The following is a 21,368-nucleotide window of genomic DNA, read 5'->3' on the forward strand; positions in this document are numbered from 1 at the left end:
ACATTTGAGGAAGCTTTCATCCATCTGTGCTCTACAGTGAGTAACGGGTACAGCTTCTTTCTTAACAGATGGCATTTTAGAATAAAACCCTTAATCTCCAATGCAAATTGATGTTCTCTCTTGTCTCTGCTGTAAACTCCTCTGTTCAGGCAGACAATGAGCTGACAATGTATTCATCTCACAATGTACCAGCTATTAGATGTGTTGTCTTCAAATTGCTGCATTCAAATTATTAGACCAACCACAATTATGTGCAGTCTGAAGAATGAATGAACCACAACTTATGAGGCGTTCTTAAAATTTTGCTGTGATAGGAAATTTGGATTTAACTACTTTTCTCTCCTCAACAAAGCATTGTGAAACTGCTGGAAGCAACCTGATACATTCTATTTTAATATTCAGCACAAAGTCTGGTTATTGCGTAGCGCTTAAGAGGGAAGATACAGAGTGCAAGGACAAACATGACACTTTTGTATCTGGTAGTGCAGGGAAAAAAAACAATTTAATCATTGATCACTATTGAAATCACATGGCTATTATCTACATGATTCTGATATACCTTAACATTGCATTATACAAAATGAAAATCTGTAAAGAACGCCCCTGTCCACCCCTGAAGCCCAATCATATGCAGGGAAAAAAGGGGAAGTACAACATATTGTGAAATCTCCTCCGAGAAGAGCTACAGGGAAAAACATATTACATACGTTACCACAAACCTTATGCCAAAGCAAGTGTACAATATGCACACTTGGGGAAAGTACAAAATTGAAAAGGTGTTTCATTGCTGAGGATCTATGCAAATTAGACTTAAATTGTAAAATTCTTTTTGAAATGGCTGTGTTAAGGTATAAATAACTTTTCGGGTGCAGATCCATGAATTAACATCTTCACAAGAAGAAACCGTAAGCTTTTCCTTCCGGGTAACACCAAGGTAGGGGAGGAAGTCTGAGGGGGGGGTGGGGGTTCTCAAGAGTTCCTTGTTCTCACCTCCATACGCGTATCAAAAAGTTTCTGAAAAGGTCATTTCTCTCTTTAAACCTTTTATCTAGAGACAATACAAAGGGGATTTGATATCTCACAACAGAGCAGGCCACAGGATATTAGTTGTCTGTGAGGGAGTGGAGATACGGGTAGAATCCTCCAATGTTTGCTCACGTTGTTGGTAGGCTAGTTGATGATAGTCGATTCACTGGTTGTTTTTAGCTTTGGCGTGTGTGAGGATGTGAGACTTCAGGTTGGTTGACTGGGCAAACTTCTTGTTGCAGCCGTCGAAGGGGCACACGTAGGGACGGTCTCCAGTGTGAATACGCACGTGTGTGCGCAAGTTAAAGTCCAGAGAGAACCGCTTGCCACAGCCCTCAAATGTGCACTGGAGACAAAACACAGAAAGCATTAAACTGCTGCTTGCCTCAACTCTGCTTACAGATAAAATGATATCATGTTGCAAAAGCTTGGCGTTTGACATGAAAACGGCATTGTTCTAAATGAAGATGTCTTCCCTTCTTTCTGTGGACTTCATTGTACCTCCAGCACTGTAGCAACATGAAGCCAGGTGAGAGAATGTGTAACATAATATTAAATTTCATTGTATACAAAGATTTTTACTTCTTCAACTTCTGAATGAATGGTAAATTATACAGCCGTCTCCAGAGGAATGAAAGTGGGTGTGGTTGGTGGGGAGCGAAGCCACTCACCTGGAAAGGTTTCTCTCCTGTGTGTACGAGTTGATGCCTCTTCAGCTTCGAGCTCTCCACAAAGGCTTTGCCACACTCGGCGCAGACGTGCACACGAGGCCCGTGGGTGTGCAAGTGCTTTCTCATGGCTGAGTTGTCCCTGAACATCTTGGTACATCCCTGAGGAAAAGATAAACAAGATGAAATTAACCGCATGGGACATATTCACTTAACTGTGCAGCCCTCTGTAAAATATTAGATCAACTGAATCCTGACAGATCAGAATGCTGAAATGTTTTCTTAATACCAATGTAATATATACCTACAACATATTGAGGCAACTATGTCAACATGATATAAACATACACACAACAAGGTGAGCTACTATTCATTTACCTTAATTATATCTTACAAGCAGTGTTGCCAATATCAAATATATATGACAAGATTTAACATTCCTTAGATTCATAAACCATCACATTACATAGGTAGGTCATCATATACACTTCTTATATCACAAATACTGATGTAATATAGAGAACACCACACTCACTTTATGTGGACAGGCTATCGTTCTGGGAGCATCGTCTTCTTTTATCTTCCTTGGCTTCATTCTGCAGTGGAAACACATGAACTGTCACAAACTTACAGACGAGAACTCTCTGCACTCGCAATTTGAGAAAACACCAAGAACTGTTCAGTTACTTTTTAAAAACACATTTGATTAAACTTGTATGGGTAATGGATGGGGGGCATAAAAAGTGGCCACTCTGTCGTTTGGATGTCAAATGGTCAACAGTGCAAGGTGTCTAATTTAACATAGAAAAAACTGTTTTCTGCCCTATGGGTTGGTTTAGGTGGATAGAGAAGGTATTCCAGAGGGTTGCTACATCTTTATGCACAATAAAACTTTAAGAATTTTCCCCCTTTCTCACTATTGCTGTTTTAGTAGTGTTTATTTTATTGCCTTTTTGAAACTTATGCTGAAAAGTGCTGTATGAACACATTGTTATTATTGTTATTATGGTCCACTAAATCTGACTGGACAACATGACTGGGTGAAGGGAAACGTCCCAGTTTCCACTCACCGTGCAAACTCTGCCAGCTGTTTGGGATCTGACAGGTCGATGCCTGGGATGCCTCCTGGAGGAAGCTTCTTCCCTGTCATGTATTCAGAGTAATCTGGTGGAGAGTTCTCACCAATGATCTGCTCCTCATGGTCGATGTCCTTCTTGTCATCTGAATGAGTGTGACACACAGAGAGCTTTTATGAGGGGAGCGTCTGGACAGGACAGGACTCAGCCATTCACCGCTTACTGTAAAGTTACTTTAACAACTTTGCATCTGGTTGCGATTCATCTCCTTAATAAACCATGACTGAGTACATTTCTAGAGTCGAGATTAGGTTTACATGTATTAAGAGCAGACTAGAATTGTCTTTGGTAAAACTTTGGTCAACACACTGACTATGTTTTACAGGCACCAACGAGGTGGGGGAAACGTCTTCTCTTTAGCTCGCAAACTGTACTGTAGGCAAAGCGAATTGGACCCTGACCACTTTCACTGTTTACCAGCATAACCAATGCGATGCACCGACCGTATCGTGGAGCAATTTGTATGCCGTTTTAAATGCTGAAGAAGCTATAAAATCTCACAGCTTTAGGCTATAAAGCAGTTTAACTTGTTCGCTGACTAAGCTGAACTGTGGTGCCTTGCACGCCAAACAGTATACACCGTTAGGTAAAGTTAGTGCAAACATAAAGCTCAAGTCTTGTGCCAAGACAGTGCTCTCGGCAATATCTTAATTACGACTTAATCGTAGCCTACATGAACGATACGCCACTGTTGTAAATAGTCGGAAATGTCTATGATACCCGAGTTACAAAGATGTGACGTTTAGGGGGAGTAGAGCATGGAAACAGAGCTGATGTTAAAGGTTGTGTATATGTTATTGTTTAGCAATCTATATGCATAATTGTTGCATGCATTTTCACTTGCTCTGTTTAATCTTTGGCTGTCACACAGTTTTATGCATACTTAACTTCTAGTCCATGGTATTGAAAAGACAAATGCAAATGATATTTAGCCTAAAGGTTACTTGTATTACTAACGTTACTTCTATACACCATTGTTATGTAGCAACTTTTCACTGATAAATTAATTAAAACCATAAATTCCATGCCTGAAGGACAACCCTAGCAATCAAACAACAACCTTTGCCACATGATGCATTTCGCTGTTATTATTTTAGACCGAAAGCATTTGAATGCTCAACAAGTCTAATTCACAGCTGTCGGAGTAGGAAGCAGGAGCTTATGAGAGCACTTGAAGGCAGCACCTCCCCCTGCTCGTGGAAGAGTCGGTTACTGCTAAACTGCGCCACAGCGGCCTAGCAGGAGCCAGCAGCAGAGCACAGCACTCGCTCCCACTCTCGCCGCCATCTTCCTCGGCCAAATAAACGCCATTTTTTCGGGCCGCCATACTTTCTAGACCGGGGAAATATGGCGGCGCCCATCGACACATAAAACATGGCTTCCCATAAAAACAAAGACATTTCAAAAGGACTTCAAGTGGTCCCGAGTTCGGAAATAGTTTAAACTTTGGTGGAGGACGAGGCCCCCGCCGGGCCCAGTCACAGGCTACACACAGAGAGAACAATGCGAGAGGCCAGCTTGCAGGAATTCACTCCAGACTCTGAACTTACCCGATGCCCACATCGTAACAGAAAACTCCCCTTCCAAAGTCTTTATCTGGACCTGCTTCTGTTCCCATTTTCTGCCCATTTCTGTTCCGCTCAAATAGCTCTTTTTGCCCGCTTTCTTTCCGCTTCCACCCTTCTTCATCCGCCCTGCCGACGAGCTTTTCCCAGCGACAGTAACCAGAGTCTGTTCGATATAGTCCTCCTCCGCGGCGGGCACCGGGACGGGGATGAGGATCTGGTCCTCGAACCCGTCGTCTGTGTGCAGTTCAGAGTCATCCTCACCCACCACCTCTTCCCTGGTTTGCACCAAAATCACCTCCTGGTGATGGTGAATCGAGTGTGGATCGTCTGTGTCAAGAGGCTGTAAGGCGATCATAGGCTGGTGGTCATCGTCGTCTCCAACAACTGTTGTCTCGATTGTCTCTACTTCGATTTCGTGAAGTTCCACGATTTCGGCTGGCATTTCCGACCCATCCGTTTCTATGTACAGGGTGTCACCCGATGCCATGTTAAAAAATATATTTCCCCCCACTTGTATGTTATTGTTTAGTCTCGCTTTCCCTCCTCTCTCTACTCTCTGCCTTCCTCCTCCTTCTCCAACAACACAACTCTACACTGTTCTACTCTCGTCGCCACAATGCTCTAGATATGAACTCTCGCGTGATTTGGCCCTGGCAAATCATGTTAAAAATGTGTAAGGGACTATCAAATGATATGCGTGCAGTACATCACAACATTTGTAATTCTTTGTTTGTTTATTTGTTTTTTTTGCTTATAGATTACGGCTGCAAACATATAATTACTGTAAATGTGTATATAAGCGCCAAATCATTTTCAGTTATATCAGTTGTGCTGCTAAAAGGACAGAAAAGATATGTCACATACACATCATATGTAGGCCTACATGGCAGTCATTTGTGATGTTTTGGACATTGGAAACAAATTTCTATCTATGCCTGTTGACAACAGTATAATTCAAGTATAATCCAGAATACATTTTGGCCATTCAAGCTGTAAATACGATAAATCAGATCAGATCAATAAATTCTTTCCAACTTTTCAACGTGGCTATTCAATTGAGTTTATGTAAGAATGCAAATGTGCACATTTGTAGTCTGTGCGTATTGTGTATTGCATGACAACTGAGAGAGAGTGAGAGGGGAGGGGGTGGGGTGGGTTTGGAACTATGTTAATGCCTACATGGCCTATATATTACAAACAAAACGCATAAAAAACATGAGGAAGGCTTTTGTTATTTCATGTCAAATGGCGGCCACTGATCCCTAAAACCAGGACAATTTTCCTATAGTATTACTATGGGGACCTATAGTGTGTATATGGTACTCAATAGTGAATTAGTGGATTTATACATATGGTAGCCTATCACTATAATATTCTTATAGGGACGTTTAGTTTTGCTGTGATAGCCTGTTTGTATATCTAAAATATTACCGCAGTTCTTTCACATAAGGGATGGAAATATGTAGTCGGCCTACCTGTTGCGCAAATTTCAGCAGGTGCACAGCCAACTTTGTTCCTCCCTCGTCATGGGAGGAGCATCTGATCACACCTTACACCTTGAGCGGCCTGTGTGAGTGGGTGTGCCCCGAAACTGTGAAGGTTGGATGACACACATAACGCCACAGAGCCAGTGACTCGCCTCTCACACACAGCAAGCGCTCCAAGGAGTCATGGGGAAGACAGGTGGAAGAGGAGACTTTGAATGGGTCTACAATGACCAGCCTCACACTTCAAGACGAAAAGAAATACTGGGTAAGATAATCCTCAAAATGGAAGCACAAATCACCACTAAGCAGTCTGCTGAGATACATTTCTTTTTAGTTTGGTGTAAAAAAAGTTGATGTTTTTCTCTGACCATAGCCTGCTTATAAAATCGCAGCCGGTTAAACCTGTTTACTAAGTGTTGCTTAACGAGTTATCAGTCCACAATGGATGCAGGGAAGGTGTAGATACTGTGTGTGCTGACCGTTTAGACCTACTACTAATGATAAACTAAATTATTGGGGAATTCACTTAGATATTGATGGAAGAGGTAGGCTACATAAATGATTTTTTAAAATGCAGTACAAGTAGAAATACCCTAGTAAATCATTATATATAATGATTTCTCCATTCTGCACGTAATTATGTAGGGTGTCAAAGATAAAAGTACACACTATATATTCCAGTAGGACTTTGACGCATTAACCTGTCAAGCATATGTTGAATTATGGTGCCTCCCATCGCTTCCTCTTACAGCTAGCTCTAACTTTGAAGCTGCATTGTTTTCATGAACTTTTGTTTGCTAAAACCCTTCTTTTCCAAAAAATGGAGTGCAGATGTCAGAAAATTCTTGTCCTGTCAGGGTAAAAGGAAGGATATTAGAAAATTCATATCCAGACTTACAGCTATGAAAGGCATGTGTTTACCAGTATTTAATGTCACTATCATGTCTTGTGATTTTCTTTTGTGAATCATGGGGCCTGATGCATTAAATATGTTTGACTATTACACGGATGGGTTGACTCCCTTCTGTTTAAACCTATCTGCCATCGTTTTCTCTGACTTGTAAAACAATGACAGCATGCTGATAGCAGGTGCAGTTGACAATGCCTCTGGGCTTGCTAGGTAACAAGACACATTCCCTGCTCATGGCAAACACAGAAACAATGCTATGTATGACAGTAAGAAGAAAGGCATTGTGGGAGTCAGAAGATCAGGGAGGAACCCTGAAGGAGAAATCTCCATTTGCTAGATCACCTCAAACATCATCTGCTATACACTAGAGAATCTACTTCATTGCTATTTGTTTACTAACAGAAACACTCCCTGATGTTGCATTTATCATTCTTATCATGTTGTTATCTTTGAAATCATGCATATTTAGTCTATATCAAGGAAAAACATCTTTGGTTATCTGATTTATAATTTCATTTGAATAAAGTAACAATAATTTAGGCCTAACCAGATCTAAACCAGTCAGTGTTTATTTAATCCTGGCCTTGACCCACTGGCAAAAAATACAATATGCAATTTTGAAAAAATTAAGTTATGATTGAGGTTGCGTCCTCCCCATATTTAATAATATGGGTATTGCACCCATATTTTTAAATAATAATATCTCTGTTCCAGATCACACCCACATTCAAAAATGGGAATAAATGTGTGCCTGTTAGTCCATCGCTAAAACACGCAAAGTGTCTTTGCAATTTGAGTAGCTTTCTTTAATTAGTTGACTTTTTCTCTGAATGCCATGTCAAGTCAAGTCAAGTCAAGTTTATTTATATATCCCTTTGTCACAAGCATGTCTCAGAGGACTTTACAGAGAATGTGTCTAGCTAGGTCTAACTAAACACAATCAATGGTGAACAAAGTTATGTAAGAAAAACATAGCAAAAAAAACACAGGTAGGCAAGAGCAGATTTAGCAAGACAAACAATCTACCTATTCTACATAGACTAACCTACCCGGCACCCCAGCCTTAGACCCTAAATGCACACAAGGAAAAACTCCCAAGAAAAACCTTAGTAGGAAAACTTGGAAGAAACCTTGGGCGGGCTGAGGCAAGGCCATGTACTATGAATATCTTTGGATTGGACCTTGGATTTCAGTATGTTGATGTTTTAACATCTAAAATCCAAGTTATTCTTAAAATTTAAGATTGATTGCAAATGAGATTGCCCTAAAATACATGGCTAATGTCACAGACCAGTCCCTTTATGTATCAATATTATGAATGGTTCACCAGTGTGTTTGTATGTGTGTGTGTGTGTGTGTTTGTTTGTATGTGTGTACGTAGCCTATACTTTCTTGGAAGGACCGATGTTGCCCCCCCTCCCACCTGACATACTGAATTTGCACCCATGCCTTGACCAACAGTCACATGGCTGATCTGGTTTGAAAGAAGCATCTAGAAGCTGATGGGTTGTTTTGCTGTTTGACACCACTGGGCCTTAAATTATTAAAGGCTTTTGTTTTTATTATCACCTGACCTGCTGTGAACAGAGGGCAAACTGTATCAGGCATGATGGGCGTGAATGTCAGTGGCCTCTGAGCTTCACTTATATGATCATGTGAGATGTTTGGCTTCATGAATTGAATAGTGTATTGTTTGACATGTTTGCCTGTGGTCTAGATATTTCACGCTATAAACTTTATATGGTCTTGTAAGATCAAAGGAAACCTACACCTTCCGTCACAATAGCTTAAGTCACATGAATGACTGATGACTGTGACACTGTACATGCCGGTCAATCATTGACTTATTTGGAAAATCTTTGCTCTTGAATGCATGATTTGATTGTTGGTTTGACTCATCCAGTTGGATCTGAATTTGTTTTTTGTTTACTGATGCACATGATCTGACAACACGGTGACAGAAATGAGCTTTTCCTCTGACATTGTGAAGTTCAAGTCCATTGATGGAGCCTCAGAGTACTAGTTATTGCATCGTCAAAGTGATGAAGAGTGGGACTGCATTTCATGTTCAGCAAGGCGGTTTTAAAAGGTTTCCTTTTATGATGTCTGGTTACTGATTTAACTAGATGCCCTGTGGGTGGGATAGAACAGATATAGCTGAAGACATATAGCCTATAAACATGACTATAAAGGACAAATAAGTGATTGGAACAGACCCTCAAATCATACTTAGGTTGAAAAGGTACATATGTGGCAAAGATTATTTGGGGCATTATCTGTTGATAAATGAGTCCGGTCAGATGAATGACACAGTAGGGAATTCCTCTTGACTGAGCCCTGGCTAAACGTTACTGAATACAGAGGGTTTGGCCAGCTGAACAAAGAGGGTTCGGCCTGCAGGGTGGAGGCTGACCTGCTGGAGGAATACCACTGCTGCCAGTCTGTAGTGTCCTCAATCTTTTTGTTGCTCACATGAGCCCGATTTTACATAGTGGCATTACACAAATGAGATGAAAGCACAAAAGCACACCAGATTTGCATGTACCATCCCGTGAACCTTTCTTCACTTAAAGTCTCTTTCACTTAGTCTCTCTTATTCAGGTGTTTCAGTTGTGATTCATTTGATGGATCACAAAAAGTTAAATCAATAAAAATACCGGAAATGCTTTGCTGACCTTTCAAAAAATGATCTATTGAACCTTTATATAAAATATTTTAGCCAATTGATTTGTGTAACATTGAAATACAATTTCGGCTTCACACTCGGCCTTTGTTTAGAGTACAGGAAATAATTACATGCAGCAATTATTCAGTTATCGCTAAACGGACCACTTCCACACTAACATGCACATCTATTGTAACTCTAAATGGCTTATGAACTAAACCCAGCTGTTTTCGTGATGAGTGTTTGTGAAAGACTCGCTTGTTGATGCTTTTTGATCTGTATCTCCTTGTGAGTCTTGTCCCACAGTAAAACAACACCTCTGCCAATTAAAAAAGAGTTATGTCAACAGGGCTTTTCCCATGGGAAGATACCGTATTACAAAGTGCTTAGTTGTGTTCTTTGATATGCAATATGACACAACAATGTGTCTTTTGAGAGAAAATCCACATTCTAAACTGAATTGAATCAATCGTGGTAAATCCAGCTTGCTTAGTTGTATCCATTTAAGATATTCTCCTCATTTCTACACTCACATACTACAAGATATTAATCTACGCAAGTCATTATTTAAAAAATTCAACTTAATCTGTCTTCTGTCTTTTCTCTCTCTCTCTCTCTCTCTCTCTCTCTCTCTCTCTCTCTCTCTCTCTCTCTCTCTCTCTCTCTCTCTCTCTCTCTCTCTCTCTCTCTCTCTCTCTCTCTCTCTCTCTCTCTCTCTCTCTCTCTCTCTCTCTCTCTCTCTCTCTCTCTCTCTCTCTCTCTTCCCTCCACTTTAATTACTCCCACCATTACCTGTTTTCCCCTTTGGTTCCCTTTACTATCTTCCTCTTTGTAATCCCTTCCTACCTGCTGTTCTCCTTCTGCACCTTTCTTCCTCCTCTGTTCCTCACGCTCCCTTTCTTCTCCCTCTATCCACCTGTCTCTCTCCTCAGCCAAGTATCCAGAGATCAAGTCCCTCATGGGTCCAGACCCACAGCTGAAGTGGGTGGTATCGGGCATGGTGCTGACCCAGCTGGTGGCCTGCTACATGGTCCACACGCTCTCCTGGAAGTGGCTCTTCTTCTGGGCCTACGCCTTCGGTGGCTGCATTAACCACTCGCTGACCCTGGCCATCCATGACATCTCTCACAACGTGGCCTTTGGCAACAAACTGGCCAAGTGGAACCGCTGGTTTGCCATGTGGGCCAACATTCCCATCGGTCTGCCCTACTCCGCCTCCTTCAAGAAGTACCACATCGACCACCATCGGTATCTGGGAGGCGACAAGCTAGACGTCGACATCCCCACGGACATCGAGGGATGGTTCTTCTGCACGCCGGCCAGGAAGGTCCTCTGGCTCTTCCTGCAGCCCCTTTTCTACGCCCTGCGCCCCTTGGTGGTCAATCCTAAACCCATCGGCCAGCTGGAGATCCAGAACGCAGTGGTTCAGTTCACAGCAGACTTCATTATCTACTATCTGTGGGGGCTGAAGCCTATTGTTTACCTCATCGCGGGATCTATCCTGTGCATGGGACTGCATCCTATCTCGGGACATTTCATAGCTGAGCATTACATGTTTCTGAAGGGACACGAGACATATTCGTACTATGGACCGCTGAACTTGATCACGTTCAATGTTGGGTATCACATGGAGCATCATGACTTCCCAAGTATACCTGGCAGTAAACTACCTCAGGTGAGACAAGGAGTTCTATTCTGGCAACTCAAATCTTAACTTCTCAAACTGTGGTTGAAGCCGCTCATGAAAACGAAGCACATCTGTTTCACAAATTACATCCAGATTCTTAAAGACTATTATTAGACTGGTTGAGAATGAGGGGTGTTACCATGTTTACATCACCTCCAGGCCTGTGCAGATAAGACTGGCTACTCATATCTTTTAGAATCTAAACAAAAGACTATTGGCAAATGCCACACGACAAGTTTTTTTTCCTACAACTGCAAATATTATCCGATGAAAGGACGGGCTTTGTAACTGAGTAACTGCAGCCTCTAGAGCGCCACTAGAGAATGACAAATTGACACCCGCTCTTATGAAATGTTTGCTGACATTAAACAATTTTTTTGAAAAACCTTTAGATTAGACTATATTTAGTCTTTGTAGTCTATTTTTGAAGAAGGAATTATATCTATTTTTGAATTATAAAGTGCTAAATTTAAATTTTGTTCCTCTGTGAAAAACTCTGAATTTTGTCTTGAAGTATTTTCACAGAAAGTGTGTTGCTGCATCCTAAAATAACTAATCAGATTAGTGGAATGCTTGCTTCCATCATCCTTTGTACCTGAATGATTTAAAATGGCAAATGTACTGTGTATCATTGATTCCCATTCTATCATTTTTCTAAGCTCTCACACTAACCTTTGTCTTTCTTGTTACCAGGTCAAACAAATTGCAGCAGAGTATTATGACTCCCTGCCTCAACACACTTCCTGGACCCGGGTATTATGGGACTTTGTGTTTGATGACAGCATTGGCCCCTATGCCAGAATCAAACGGGAATACAAGCTAGTCAAGCAGGAATAGATCTGTGACTGATGGAAGATCCCATTAAACCGGAACCTGAATTTCAGTAACAGACATCTATGGACCAGTGTTAAACGTCACTATATTCTCTGGTTTAAAGATCTTTTTTTTTTTCCATGTAGTGTGTGCTTGTCACTGTACGTAAACGTCTAAGCATGCAGGACATCCTACGCTTAAATCAGTCTTATACTTGAGTTAATAAATGGCAAATGAATGTGCAGATTGCAGATTGCATACATGTACAGACGATGACTGCAGGTCATGGAAATGGGCAGAGAATTCAGATACAACTGGAAGGCATCCTTACCCCAATAATTAATGCTTCTATTAGAAACAGATAAACTGTGGCTCTGCTTTGTGATAGGGTGATGACATTTCCTTGTATCTAATGGGCACTGTGAAGGGGAAAATGGTAAAAGCTGGCAATTAGTGTCTATTTTGATTGTGTAATATTTCCGTATCAGTAACTGAAGACAATAGTATTTTTTTAGATAATGGGAAATTTCATTTTACTTCCTAGGGCAAAGGTCACGTACATTCTCATGAGTCTTTACCAAAACTTTACTGCTTCTGTAAAACTTATTTTCTGTCTATTACCTGCTAATGAGCAAGAAACAGTCGTTAAGTCAGGCCTAGCACACAAAGCCTCTCAGTGTGTGACATGGTGATGCAGGATTGTTTTACTGTTATATTGCAGGCCTTGACCAAATGTTATCTCACCACTTTTATGCCCATCATGCAGAACAGTGCAGAGATGGAAATGAGCATTGAAACTTACCTTTCAGTAAGAAGAGCCTTTTCTTCAGTGATGCCCCAGCTCCATCCTGTTGTTGAGCTGTAAACCGTTTGATTACATCTATATACAACTTAATCTGTGCTGTTGTGACTGATCAGTATAAGCATTGTTGTTTCTATTTAAATGATTGATATGGAAAAGGATCTTGATAAGAACAAACCACTAAGAGAACATGATTAATTTGCCTTTTCCTGTCTGTTTTTTGATAACCGGATATCTTCTTCTGATGGACATTTCTCACACTTTTGTTTCTACATAATTAAAAAACACCTTGAAGGTGAAATTCGGTTAAATGTTCCACACAATGAAACATGAGGGCATCTCGTCGTTTGGGATGGCAAGTGAAAACAAACACAGCAGGACATTGTGTAGATGGTCGACAGGTCTATTGTTTTTGTTTGAATGAATTTACTTCCAGCTTTCAAATCAGAACGTAGTCGAGAGCGGACAGAATGGATAGAATGCAACAACCAATGTTCAACCAAATCCTCCCTGCAAAGAAACATTTAGCTATCACATATCATAATTTTCCTTTTATCTATGTAAGATTTGCATGTTGCCAGAGCAACCCATTATACTTTCACATAGCTACCACTTTCAAGTTCAACTTCTTCATATATAGAAAGGGGAATCTTCATGGAAACAAACCACTATGATAAATGTACCACCGTTTTTTTTTCCTTTTTTTTTTTTTTTAAACCAAATGAAAAACTAATTTATAGAGATAAGGTTTCATGCATACTTGGGAGGTTCACAAAGCATAGGATGACTAATAGTTACTACTACGTTGTTTTATATCTAGGCAAAACCAGGTGGCACATTTACAGTTATCGGCCTGTTTTGTGAACGATCCCCAAGTTCCAATGGTCTTACACATCTGAACAGGTAGAGATACCTTGATCACACTGGAGTTGTACAGCAGACTGTGTTATATGTTATAAATTTTCTTGATTAATTGTCAAACTCTGCTCTTGTAATATGTTATGCCTTGGATGAGGAGGAAAGGGGTCATTTAAATAGCTAATTGTGGTTCAAACATTAATTAGCTAAATGTTGTCTGGAGAAAAAAAAACGTCAGACACACAACGCCAGTATGAACAAGACCTTAAAAAGCCTTTTTTTTTTTTTTTTTTTTTAAACAACCCAGTTGAGGGCAGGTGAGTCTGCAGCACCATGTTTGCCCATATTGTGCTTGTTATCATCAAATACCTAGGGATAAACTAAACAAAAATAACAATAGAAAATATAAAAGGCTGACATAAATGGTGTGCAAGTTTCCTTTCTCCTTCTATAATATCAATAAAATACTCATTGTCATCAACAGCATCGTCATTATCATTATCACCACAGTTTTTTTAAATAATAAAACAGTAAAAACTTAGAAAACGAAAATATTTTCTTTTTAAGACTTGGACTGAACAGAGAACAAAGAGTTGCAACACTGGGCTGACTGAGTCTATAGGTGCACAGAGAGGACCACAACACCAAACCCAGCACGAGTGTCCATCCCTCCCTAGACTCTTCTCTCATCATCGTCTTCACTTTACATCCTCTGCTCAGTTCATCAGACTTTTACTCTTCCTTTCCTCCTTTCCTTCCCTCTTCCTTTCTCCTCGCTCGCTTATTTTCTTCCCCTTCTGTTCTTTTTCCACGAATCCCTTGCTTCTCATTTCTGTCTCTTCCTTTCCGTTTTGCTGTCCAGCAGACTCAAAATGTTGGCACAACATCTCTGCAACTTTTCATCATGGCAACGTGAGGTCACAGAAACATTGAGAGAACATTCCCTGGTCCTCATGTCTGTGCATCTGCATGTCCATCCTCCTCCTGCTCCTCCCCTTGCTCTCCTCCTCCTATTGTTGCTCCGATGAGATTAGGATGTACTGATTCTGCCGATTTCTTGTCTGATGGCTGCAAGAGAGAAGGACGAGTTTAGAGAGTGAAAGCTTCTTCTACTGGGATGCTCATATAGGACAAGAGGGAAAAGATAATCACCATGAATTGGTGATGCTGTCAACAAGCTTTATCATTCTTAATCATGTTGTGTGACACTTGATACTGAAATGAAAGGTAATAGCGCTGCATTGCTTACCATTAATGATCTCATCTTTCACCTTATGCAATTCACGTACAACTTCATCCAAAATTTCCTGTAAAACAAGACCTACATATTAGTTTCCTTTTTCAGCATCACTAGTTGTGTATAAACCTTCATTATTTGTCCAACAAGTATCATGTTGTAGAGGTGTGGAAGGCCTACCAACCTGTTTCATCCTGTCAAACTCTGTGTCGGCGTCACTGGTGCTACCAATGGGTCTCACTCTGCAACACAAAATGTTAAAAGCGATTGAATGGAAGAACAGGCAAGTCATTTTGCTGCAGATGAGTATAATAAACAGACAGTATATTTAAGTGTTACGGGCTGTTAAAAAACGTTTTGTTTTTTGTTAAACACAGCCATGGTTCAGACTCTTCTTCTTCGTCCTTCATCTATTCCATGTTCAGACCACACTCCTTTACTGCTCACTCTCTCCTTTACTCAGTTTACAGACCTGGACACCAGTGAGGACTTTTCTGAAGAGTTAGATCGTTCCCATGGCTTCTTCACAGCATCTAGGAGGGGTAACAAATTAATTAGTTAATATCACACTTCTCAGAAATACAAGAATATAACACGGAGCAGAAGATTTCTTACAACCTGTAGTTTTTTGGATTAAAATAGTGCTACTATACATCATTCTGGAGAGAAGGTGGTTCTGTACCTGTTGAGTTCTGCTGGCCTGGCCCCCGACCACTAGAGTCGTCCTGTAGGAGAGAGAGGAGGGATGATGAATCAATCATCCTTACCCTTGTCTTTCATACTAAACACAAGGGTAAGGAGAGGCAACAGACAAATATGAGCAATAATATCAGTTGCATAAGTAAGGCACAAGACTTACTTCATCAGGTTTCTCTGAAGCTTTCCGTCTGTGAGAGCAGGAATTGAAGACATGAGCAAACAGTGAGATGCACATACAGACAGTTATATAACTGGTGGTGACAGGGATAAAACTAGTCCGACAAGAGCAGATTTCCCTCTTGAGATCAATGTTTACTGCAAAGAAATGATATCCGGGAAGACAAAATTAACGTGTAAATAATATGTTATGGAATGGCCGACAGCAAAGGTGTCTATTTTCCTAAAATGCGTAGGAGTTCCACGCTCTTTAAATAGGTTTTTCTGCATGATTGATTAGAGGGAAGGGAGAAGGGCTTGTGTGTTGCTTGTTTTACCTGCGAGCTAACAGGGCGTTCATCTCCTGCATCAGTCCCTCTCCACCACCTCCACTGCCACCGCTGGACCGATTGGAGTCGCTTTTGCCACTAGACCCGGGCGGACTACTCTCATCCTGAGGAACACAAAACGCGGCGCATGGAGCGGTTTGTAAGATAGCTGTCTCTAAGCCACATGTAAGTCCTCCTGTGTGAGGTGGGGTTCAATTCCTGGCTGTGCTGCTTTCTGGACTGGGATTGCCCTTTGTCTTCAACCCTTTCTGCCCTTTTTCCCCATAAAAGACACAACTAACAAGACTTCAACAAGAACGCCTACTCCCTTCGTCCATTAGAAGAATTAATCTAAAATGTGGGCTCTCCTTCTCTTAAACAGCTTGATTAAAAAAGGAGAGAGAGGAAAGAAGGATTGAAGCTGCACCTCCTGAGCATCAACCAACCAGGGACGCTCACCCTCTGTACTTTCCGTAGTTTGGCTCCAGCCAGCGCAGCGGCCAATCCCGAGGGCTGGTGCTGGATGCCCGGCGGGCCCCCCGGAGGCCCTCCGCCGGCAGGCAGCGGAGGGGGCATGGGCGGGGGCACTGCCATCGGGGGTGGGGGTCCCGGCGGAGGCGGCGGGGCCGGAGGGCCAGCCATGGGTGGTGGGACCGGAGCTGGAGGAGGGGCCACCGACAGCAGAGAGGATGGGTGACCTGCAGAGACAGGGGGGCCTGGGGTTGGGCACAATTTAGATGAGATGAGGTTAATGGCTCATTTTACTGACCTTTTGCTCAGGGGAGGGTGACTGAGCACCTTCTCAGCAAGGCGGTGCTTCACTCTCACACATTTACACCATACACCTAGGAACTGCCTAGTACAAGAACGGGCTGATTGTTGCTGGAGCAACTGGAAGCTACTGTATGTGGTTGGGATAGGGCACATCAGTGGTTTTTAGAGGGAGAGAGCAACATTGGTTAATTGGTTAATTGGCTAATAATGAATGGTTGGTTAATTGGTTAAAGGAGTTAATGGTAACTGGACAGGGTTTGTTATTGATTTATAGGGCTGACTGTATGCATATGAGGTAAGTGCTGTTTTTCATGTTCTTGCATAGCATGATGGGTGAGGTGTGGTTACTAGAGCCGCAGTCAAAATACACTCATGCCCGCGTGTGCATGTGTGGGCATGCTTTCACACATGCACACATACACACACACACACACACACACACACACACACGCACATACATACACAAATAACATCCCTCTGCTGAGAGACTCCCTCCTCCTCTCTCCTCCTCATACTTACTGCTGCTGGCCATGGGGGCCTGCTGAGGGACGGGGGAGGGGATCTTCTTGGGCGAGCCCCCGTCAGACACGGCAGTGTAAGAGGGGGGCGAGGAGGAGGAGGAGGAGGAGGGGGGCTGGGCCTGCTGGTGGTACACCTGCTGCTGTGGTTGCTGCTGCTGTTGTTGTTGCTGAGGGTGGAAGGTGGACTGGTACTGGGGCTGGCTGGGGGCGGGACCTGGGGCTGTTTGAGCTATCAGAGGAGGCAGGGGCACGGCCTCGCAGTACTGCGGGGTGATGGGCAGGTGCTGAGAGTGAGGAGAATAGTAGTCTTCGGGCTGGCCGTTGGAGTGGGGGTGGGGGTGGGGCTGGTGCTGGGGGTACTGGTGAGGGGCCGTCACCATGCCTGGGTCTAGGGGAGGGGGCTTCACCCTGGAGCTCAGGGGCGGCAGGGGCAGAGCCACCGGGAGGACGGGCTGCGGGGGCACGCCCTGCTTCACCGGCATGGCCATCATAACGGGAGGGGAGGAGGAGGAGGGGGGCACCTGGGCGTACATATGAGCCATATGGGACATATGGGAGGCGGACCAGGTGCCGTGTTTAGGGGGAAGCATGATGTCTTGTTGCTGCTGCTGCTGTTGCTGTTGATGGTGGAGGTGGAGGTGGCGGGCCGCTGTGGGAGGAGACAGGGGGATCTGACGGACCTGTCGGCCCTGGGTGGTCACTCCTGTCTGGACTGGGGAAAAGGCCGAGGCCAGGGAGGTGGAGAGCTGGGAGGAGAGCTGGGCCTTGTCCCTAATGACCCCGGCCTCTCTCTCCTGACAAGGAGAGGAGGAGGCGGAGGAGGGAGGAGAGGAGGAGGCCACGCGGACGTAGGAGGGTGGCAGTGTGCTAGCTCTGTACTGTCTGTACTCAGGAGGAGTGTCTGGGTGGGTGGGAGGGGTGCAGACTTTATATTGGAGAGTGGAAACGACTGTGACGGGCAGAGAGAGAAGACAGAGAGAGAGAGAAGACAGAGAGAGGAGAAAGAGTCAGACAGAGAGAAGAGAGAGGAAGAGGAGATACAGACGAAGAGGAGGACGAAGGAGGGCAACAAACAAAGGAAAAAAGAAAAAGAGAAAAACGTGAGAAGAATGAAAAGCAACCAACTGAGCAACCGAGCAAGTAAAGATGAGAAATCAGGAGCAATCCAAAACAGAAGCCAATAGCAAATAAGAAAGAATTAAAATATCATAAAAAGAAGAAGCAGCAGAATGCAACATGACTGAGCCATGGTCAGAAAGCATATGGCATTTCCCCCCAACAGTAGCTGGAAGAAAGAGATGGCAGTAGAGCATGTTGCAGGGGCGGGGGGGTTGATATCGCCACTGACAGGGACAAAGGAGGGTGTTTAAGTCTGTATGTGTGTTTAAGGGGGTAGAATTGGACATTTACATGTGTGCACGGGTAAAAAAGCATAAGGGCATACAGACTGGGGAGTAGTGGTTGAAACCAAGGTGGGAAAACTAACACACTGGGAACACTGGGAAAGCCTATTTAGCACTAGGAACTACTGTATCAGGGTTTGGATTCTATGGTATTTCCAAAGAAAACACCTTTTATCGATGACATCATCTGTATTGAACACTGTGCCTGGCCTGACCCAACACTGATAAACTGCCCCATTTAAAATCTACAGCAGAGCAAATATCAATTTGCTGCCAAGCAAGGCTGTCTATTGACAACTGGAGTGTGCTGTGAGATTTTATGTTGACACTTTGCCGTTATCTGAAATGTCTGACTGTTTGTGTTGCTGTTCACAGCAACACAAACACATTGCAACTTTAACAATTGTTAAAGCTGCTGTAAGCAGCAGCTTTAACAATTGTTTTTGGTCTCCAAAGCTGTGTGTGTGTGTGTGTGTGTGTGTGTGTGTGTGTGTGTGTGTGTGTGTGCACGCGTGTGTGTGGCTGGGTGTGGGTGTGTTTGTTTAAGCCTCACCTGATCCCGACGTTCGTCGCTCCCTCTCCTTGTGCGCCTGCATCTGATGTTGCTCCATCATCCTATTATAAAAGGGACACCTTATAAAATGGGATGTCACTAGACTTTAATGCTATAGATTTTATCAGCTGTCTCCCTCTATCAAGTCTAATGTTTGACCGTTTTTCTCTTTACAGCACTAACATCAAGGGTTAATAGACCATTACACTGATGATTACGATGTCCTTTAATTCAGACGTCAGTTTTTTAGAGTTAATGGCACCACTGAAGCAGTAATTCTTTTTTTTTTTGAGATAATGAGTTCCACTGAATTCGACTGGAATGTAGCAGATCACAAGCTCTACAGTGTGTGGAAATATTTCTTCTTTTGGCCACCAGAGAGAACCATGACGCCTGCAGAGATCACAGATCCTTTGATTTGTATTGCCATCTAAAAATGTTCCTCTCCACATAAAACGTTGTGAATTGTGGTGTTGTAATTACAGTTCTCCGTTCAGTTTTTCTGTGAGCAGAGCTTCAACTGCGTTTCTTACCTCCTCTGCGCCTCGCTGTCCTCTGAGGACGGCCCATTTTGGCGTTGGACAACTGGACCTGAAAGACAGATATATAAAAAGCATGATCAACCACATAAAAACATAGACAGTACCAAACCCACAGCCATCATGTGCGCTCCTAATAAAGTTAATCTGCATACTAAACTAGTCTCTAACATTTCTCTAAGGCGTTTTGAAAGCAGGAGAATATAAATGTGAAATCCTGCATACTCTTTATTTACTAATAGTCACTTCTTGATGATTCCAGGAGGCTAATACACTTCCATAGGCCATAATTGGCAACTATTTTCCCCAAAGGACTGCATATTGGCTTTTTTGCAGTAGCCACCATTAGCAGCCAATAGAGAGTGAAACAGGAGTGTGTGTATGACCAGATATGACCCAACAACAGAAATAACACTCAGGTCTCTGACTGACGGCCAGTTAATTCTATAAATTGATGCGAGGTCAGATGGCATGTGTCATCATCCAGCTGAGGCGTGGCATCGCTCCACCCTCAGCCCACCTCCCCTCCTCTCCTGCTCTTCATTCCTTCCCTCCCTCTTCTCCCCATCCCTCCCTCTTCTCCCCATCCAAACTCTTTCCAATCCCTTTTCCTTCCTCTCTCGCTCCTTGTTTATATTCCCTCCATCTCCCTTCACTCTCTTCCTCTCGACACCTCACCCTCCTCCTACTTCTTCCTTGTTCCCGGTCTTTCTCCCTCTTCTCTTCCCATACGCCCTTCCTCTCCCCTCCTCTCTTCAGTCTGTGACATCTCTCTCTCTACCTGCCATCCCCCTCTCTTTCTTACCCCCTCTATCTACCTCTCTTGCTGGCTTTCCTATTCACATCCCCCCCTCGCTGTTTTACCCTACTTTCCCCTTTCTCTCTCCCAGTCTCTCTCTCAGTCACTTTCCTACCTGCATCCTCCTCCTTAACTGAATAGTGATCCTTAACTGATATTGAGCTGCTCTGCTTTTCCTTTCCCTCCCGTTCCTACCTCCGTTCTTCTTCCTCCGTCGATCTCCCTCTCTCTAGACTTTTACAATGCTTTCGTTTGTTCGATTTTTCACTGCAGGACACTGCATTAGCACCTTTCACTCTGTTTCTGTTGTTTACATTAGATACCGTGTCCATGTGTGCATGCAGGCCTTTCATGAAACGTGTGAGCTGCTTTGTGTCTGCCTCTCTGCTTTCTGTATTGTTTTGCATAGAGAATACAGAACAGGGATGTAATCAGGTCTCAGTAACCAACAATTTGTTTTTGCCTGAATTTAAAGTTTGCATGATAAAAATGTCTTTGTACAATATGTGTATTGGGGTCCGTAGTGATCAATTACCATCTGACAACAAGCCCTTAAAACTATAATAACAGTTAGTGTAATGACTGTAGGAACAGCAGCTGGGTTCAGTGGAAGAGCAGACCACAGCAGGCATCATATGAGGTACAGTGACTCTGCCCTCCAGAGCCAGCAGGCTGTTTACACTCTATACTCTATTCTTAATCTAATAGACTCAACGTGATGCCAACCACAGGACAGCA

At 43.0% G+C, this 21,368-nt stretch overlaps 3 protein-coding genes across 3 annotated transcripts in view; 1 reads left to right on the forward strand and 2 right to left on the reverse strand.

Annotated features, from left to right (window-relative positions):
• Positions 1 to 412: 412 nt before the first annotated feature.
• LOC139650949 (transcriptional repressor protein YY1-like) lies at positions 413 to 4,980 on the reverse strand. The gene is made up of 5 exons (XM_071527758.1): positions 4,381 to 4,980; positions 2,765 to 2,915; positions 2,230 to 2,290; positions 1,698 to 1,856; positions 413 to 1,372 (listed from the first exon to the last, which is right to left on the reverse strand). Exons 1-5 carry the CDS (start codon positions 4,883 to 4,885, stop codon positions 1,190 to 1,192), a joined length of 1,059 nt encoding a protein of 352 aa, XP_071383859.1. The 5' UTR covers positions 4,886 to 4,980; the 3' UTR covers positions 413 to 1,189.
• A 1,058-nt stretch (positions 4,981 to 6,038) lies between these two features.
• On the forward strand, positions 6,039 to 14,637 carry degs2 (delta(4)-desaturase, sphingolipid 2). Its single transcript, XM_071527756.1, has 3 exons — positions 6,039 to 6,150; positions 10,393 to 11,135; positions 11,841 to 14,637. Exons 1-3 carry the CDS (start codon positions 6,069 to 6,071, stop codon positions 11,982 to 11,984), a joined length of 969 nt encoding a protein of 322 aa, XP_071383857.1. The 5' UTR covers positions 6,039 to 6,068; the 3' UTR covers positions 11,985 to 14,637.
• Positions 14,561 to 21,368, reverse strand: part of evla (Enah/Vasp-like a) — a 29,405-nt gene continuing 22,597 nt past the window's right edge. The window contains exons 4-13 of the mRNA XM_071527755.1: positions 19,826 to 19,883; positions 19,293 to 19,354; positions 16,501 to 16,757; positions 16,051 to 16,166; positions 15,717 to 15,744; positions 15,540 to 15,582; positions 15,330 to 15,390; positions 15,042 to 15,099; positions 14,870 to 14,927; positions 14,561 to 14,688 (exon numbers count right to left, since the gene is read on the reverse strand). Coding sequence (XP_071383856.1) covers positions 14,651 to 14,688; positions 14,870 to 14,927; positions 15,042 to 15,099; positions 15,330 to 15,390; positions 15,540 to 15,582; positions 15,717 to 15,744; positions 16,051 to 16,166; positions 16,501 to 16,757; positions 19,293 to 19,354; positions 19,826 to 19,883 — 779 coding nt within the window. The 3' untranslated portion in view covers positions 14,561 to 14,650. The remainder of the gene's footprint in view (positions 14,689 to 14,869; positions 14,928 to 15,041; positions 15,100 to 15,329; positions 15,391 to 15,539; positions 15,583 to 15,716; positions 15,745 to 16,050; positions 16,167 to 16,500; positions 16,758 to 19,292; positions 19,355 to 19,825; positions 19,884 to 21,368) is intronic.

Source organism: Centroberyx affinis, unplaced genomic scaffold (assembly GCF_046629955.1).
Source record: "Centroberyx affinis isolate AG114_WGS23_722 - 3 ecotype Tasmania unplaced genomic scaffold, CSIRO-AGI_Caff_v1 ptg001575l_1, whole genome shotgun sequence".
Classification (NCBI taxonomy): Eukaryota; Metazoa; Chordata; class Actinopteri; order Beryciformes; family Berycidae; genus Centroberyx; species Centroberyx affinis.

Coding starts and splice junctions, on each gene's coding strand:
- LOC139650949 (XM_071527758.1), bottom strand. CDS start 4,885: ATGGCATCGGGTGACACCCTGTACATAGAAACGGATGGGTCGGAAATG. Junction 2,291..2,764: donor CAGCTGGCAGAGTTTGCACG/GTGAGTGGAAAC, acceptor TTTCCACTGCAG/AATGAAGCCAAGGAAGATAA. Junction 1,373..1,697: donor CAGGAGAGAAACCTTTCCAG/GTGAGTGGCTTC, acceptor TTTTGTCTCCAG/TGCACATTTGAGGGCTGTGG.
- degs2 (XM_071527756.1), top strand. CDS start 6,069: ATGGGGAAGACAGGTGGAAGAGGAGACTTTGAATGGGTCTACAATGAC. Junction 6,151..10,392: donor AAGACGAAAAGAAATACTGG/GTAAGATAATCC, acceptor CTCTCTCCTCAG/CCAAGTATCCAGAGATCAAG. Junction 11,136..11,840: donor CTGGCAGTAAACTACCTCAG/GTGAGACAAGGA, acceptor TCTTGTTACCAG/GTCAAACAAATTGCAGCAGA.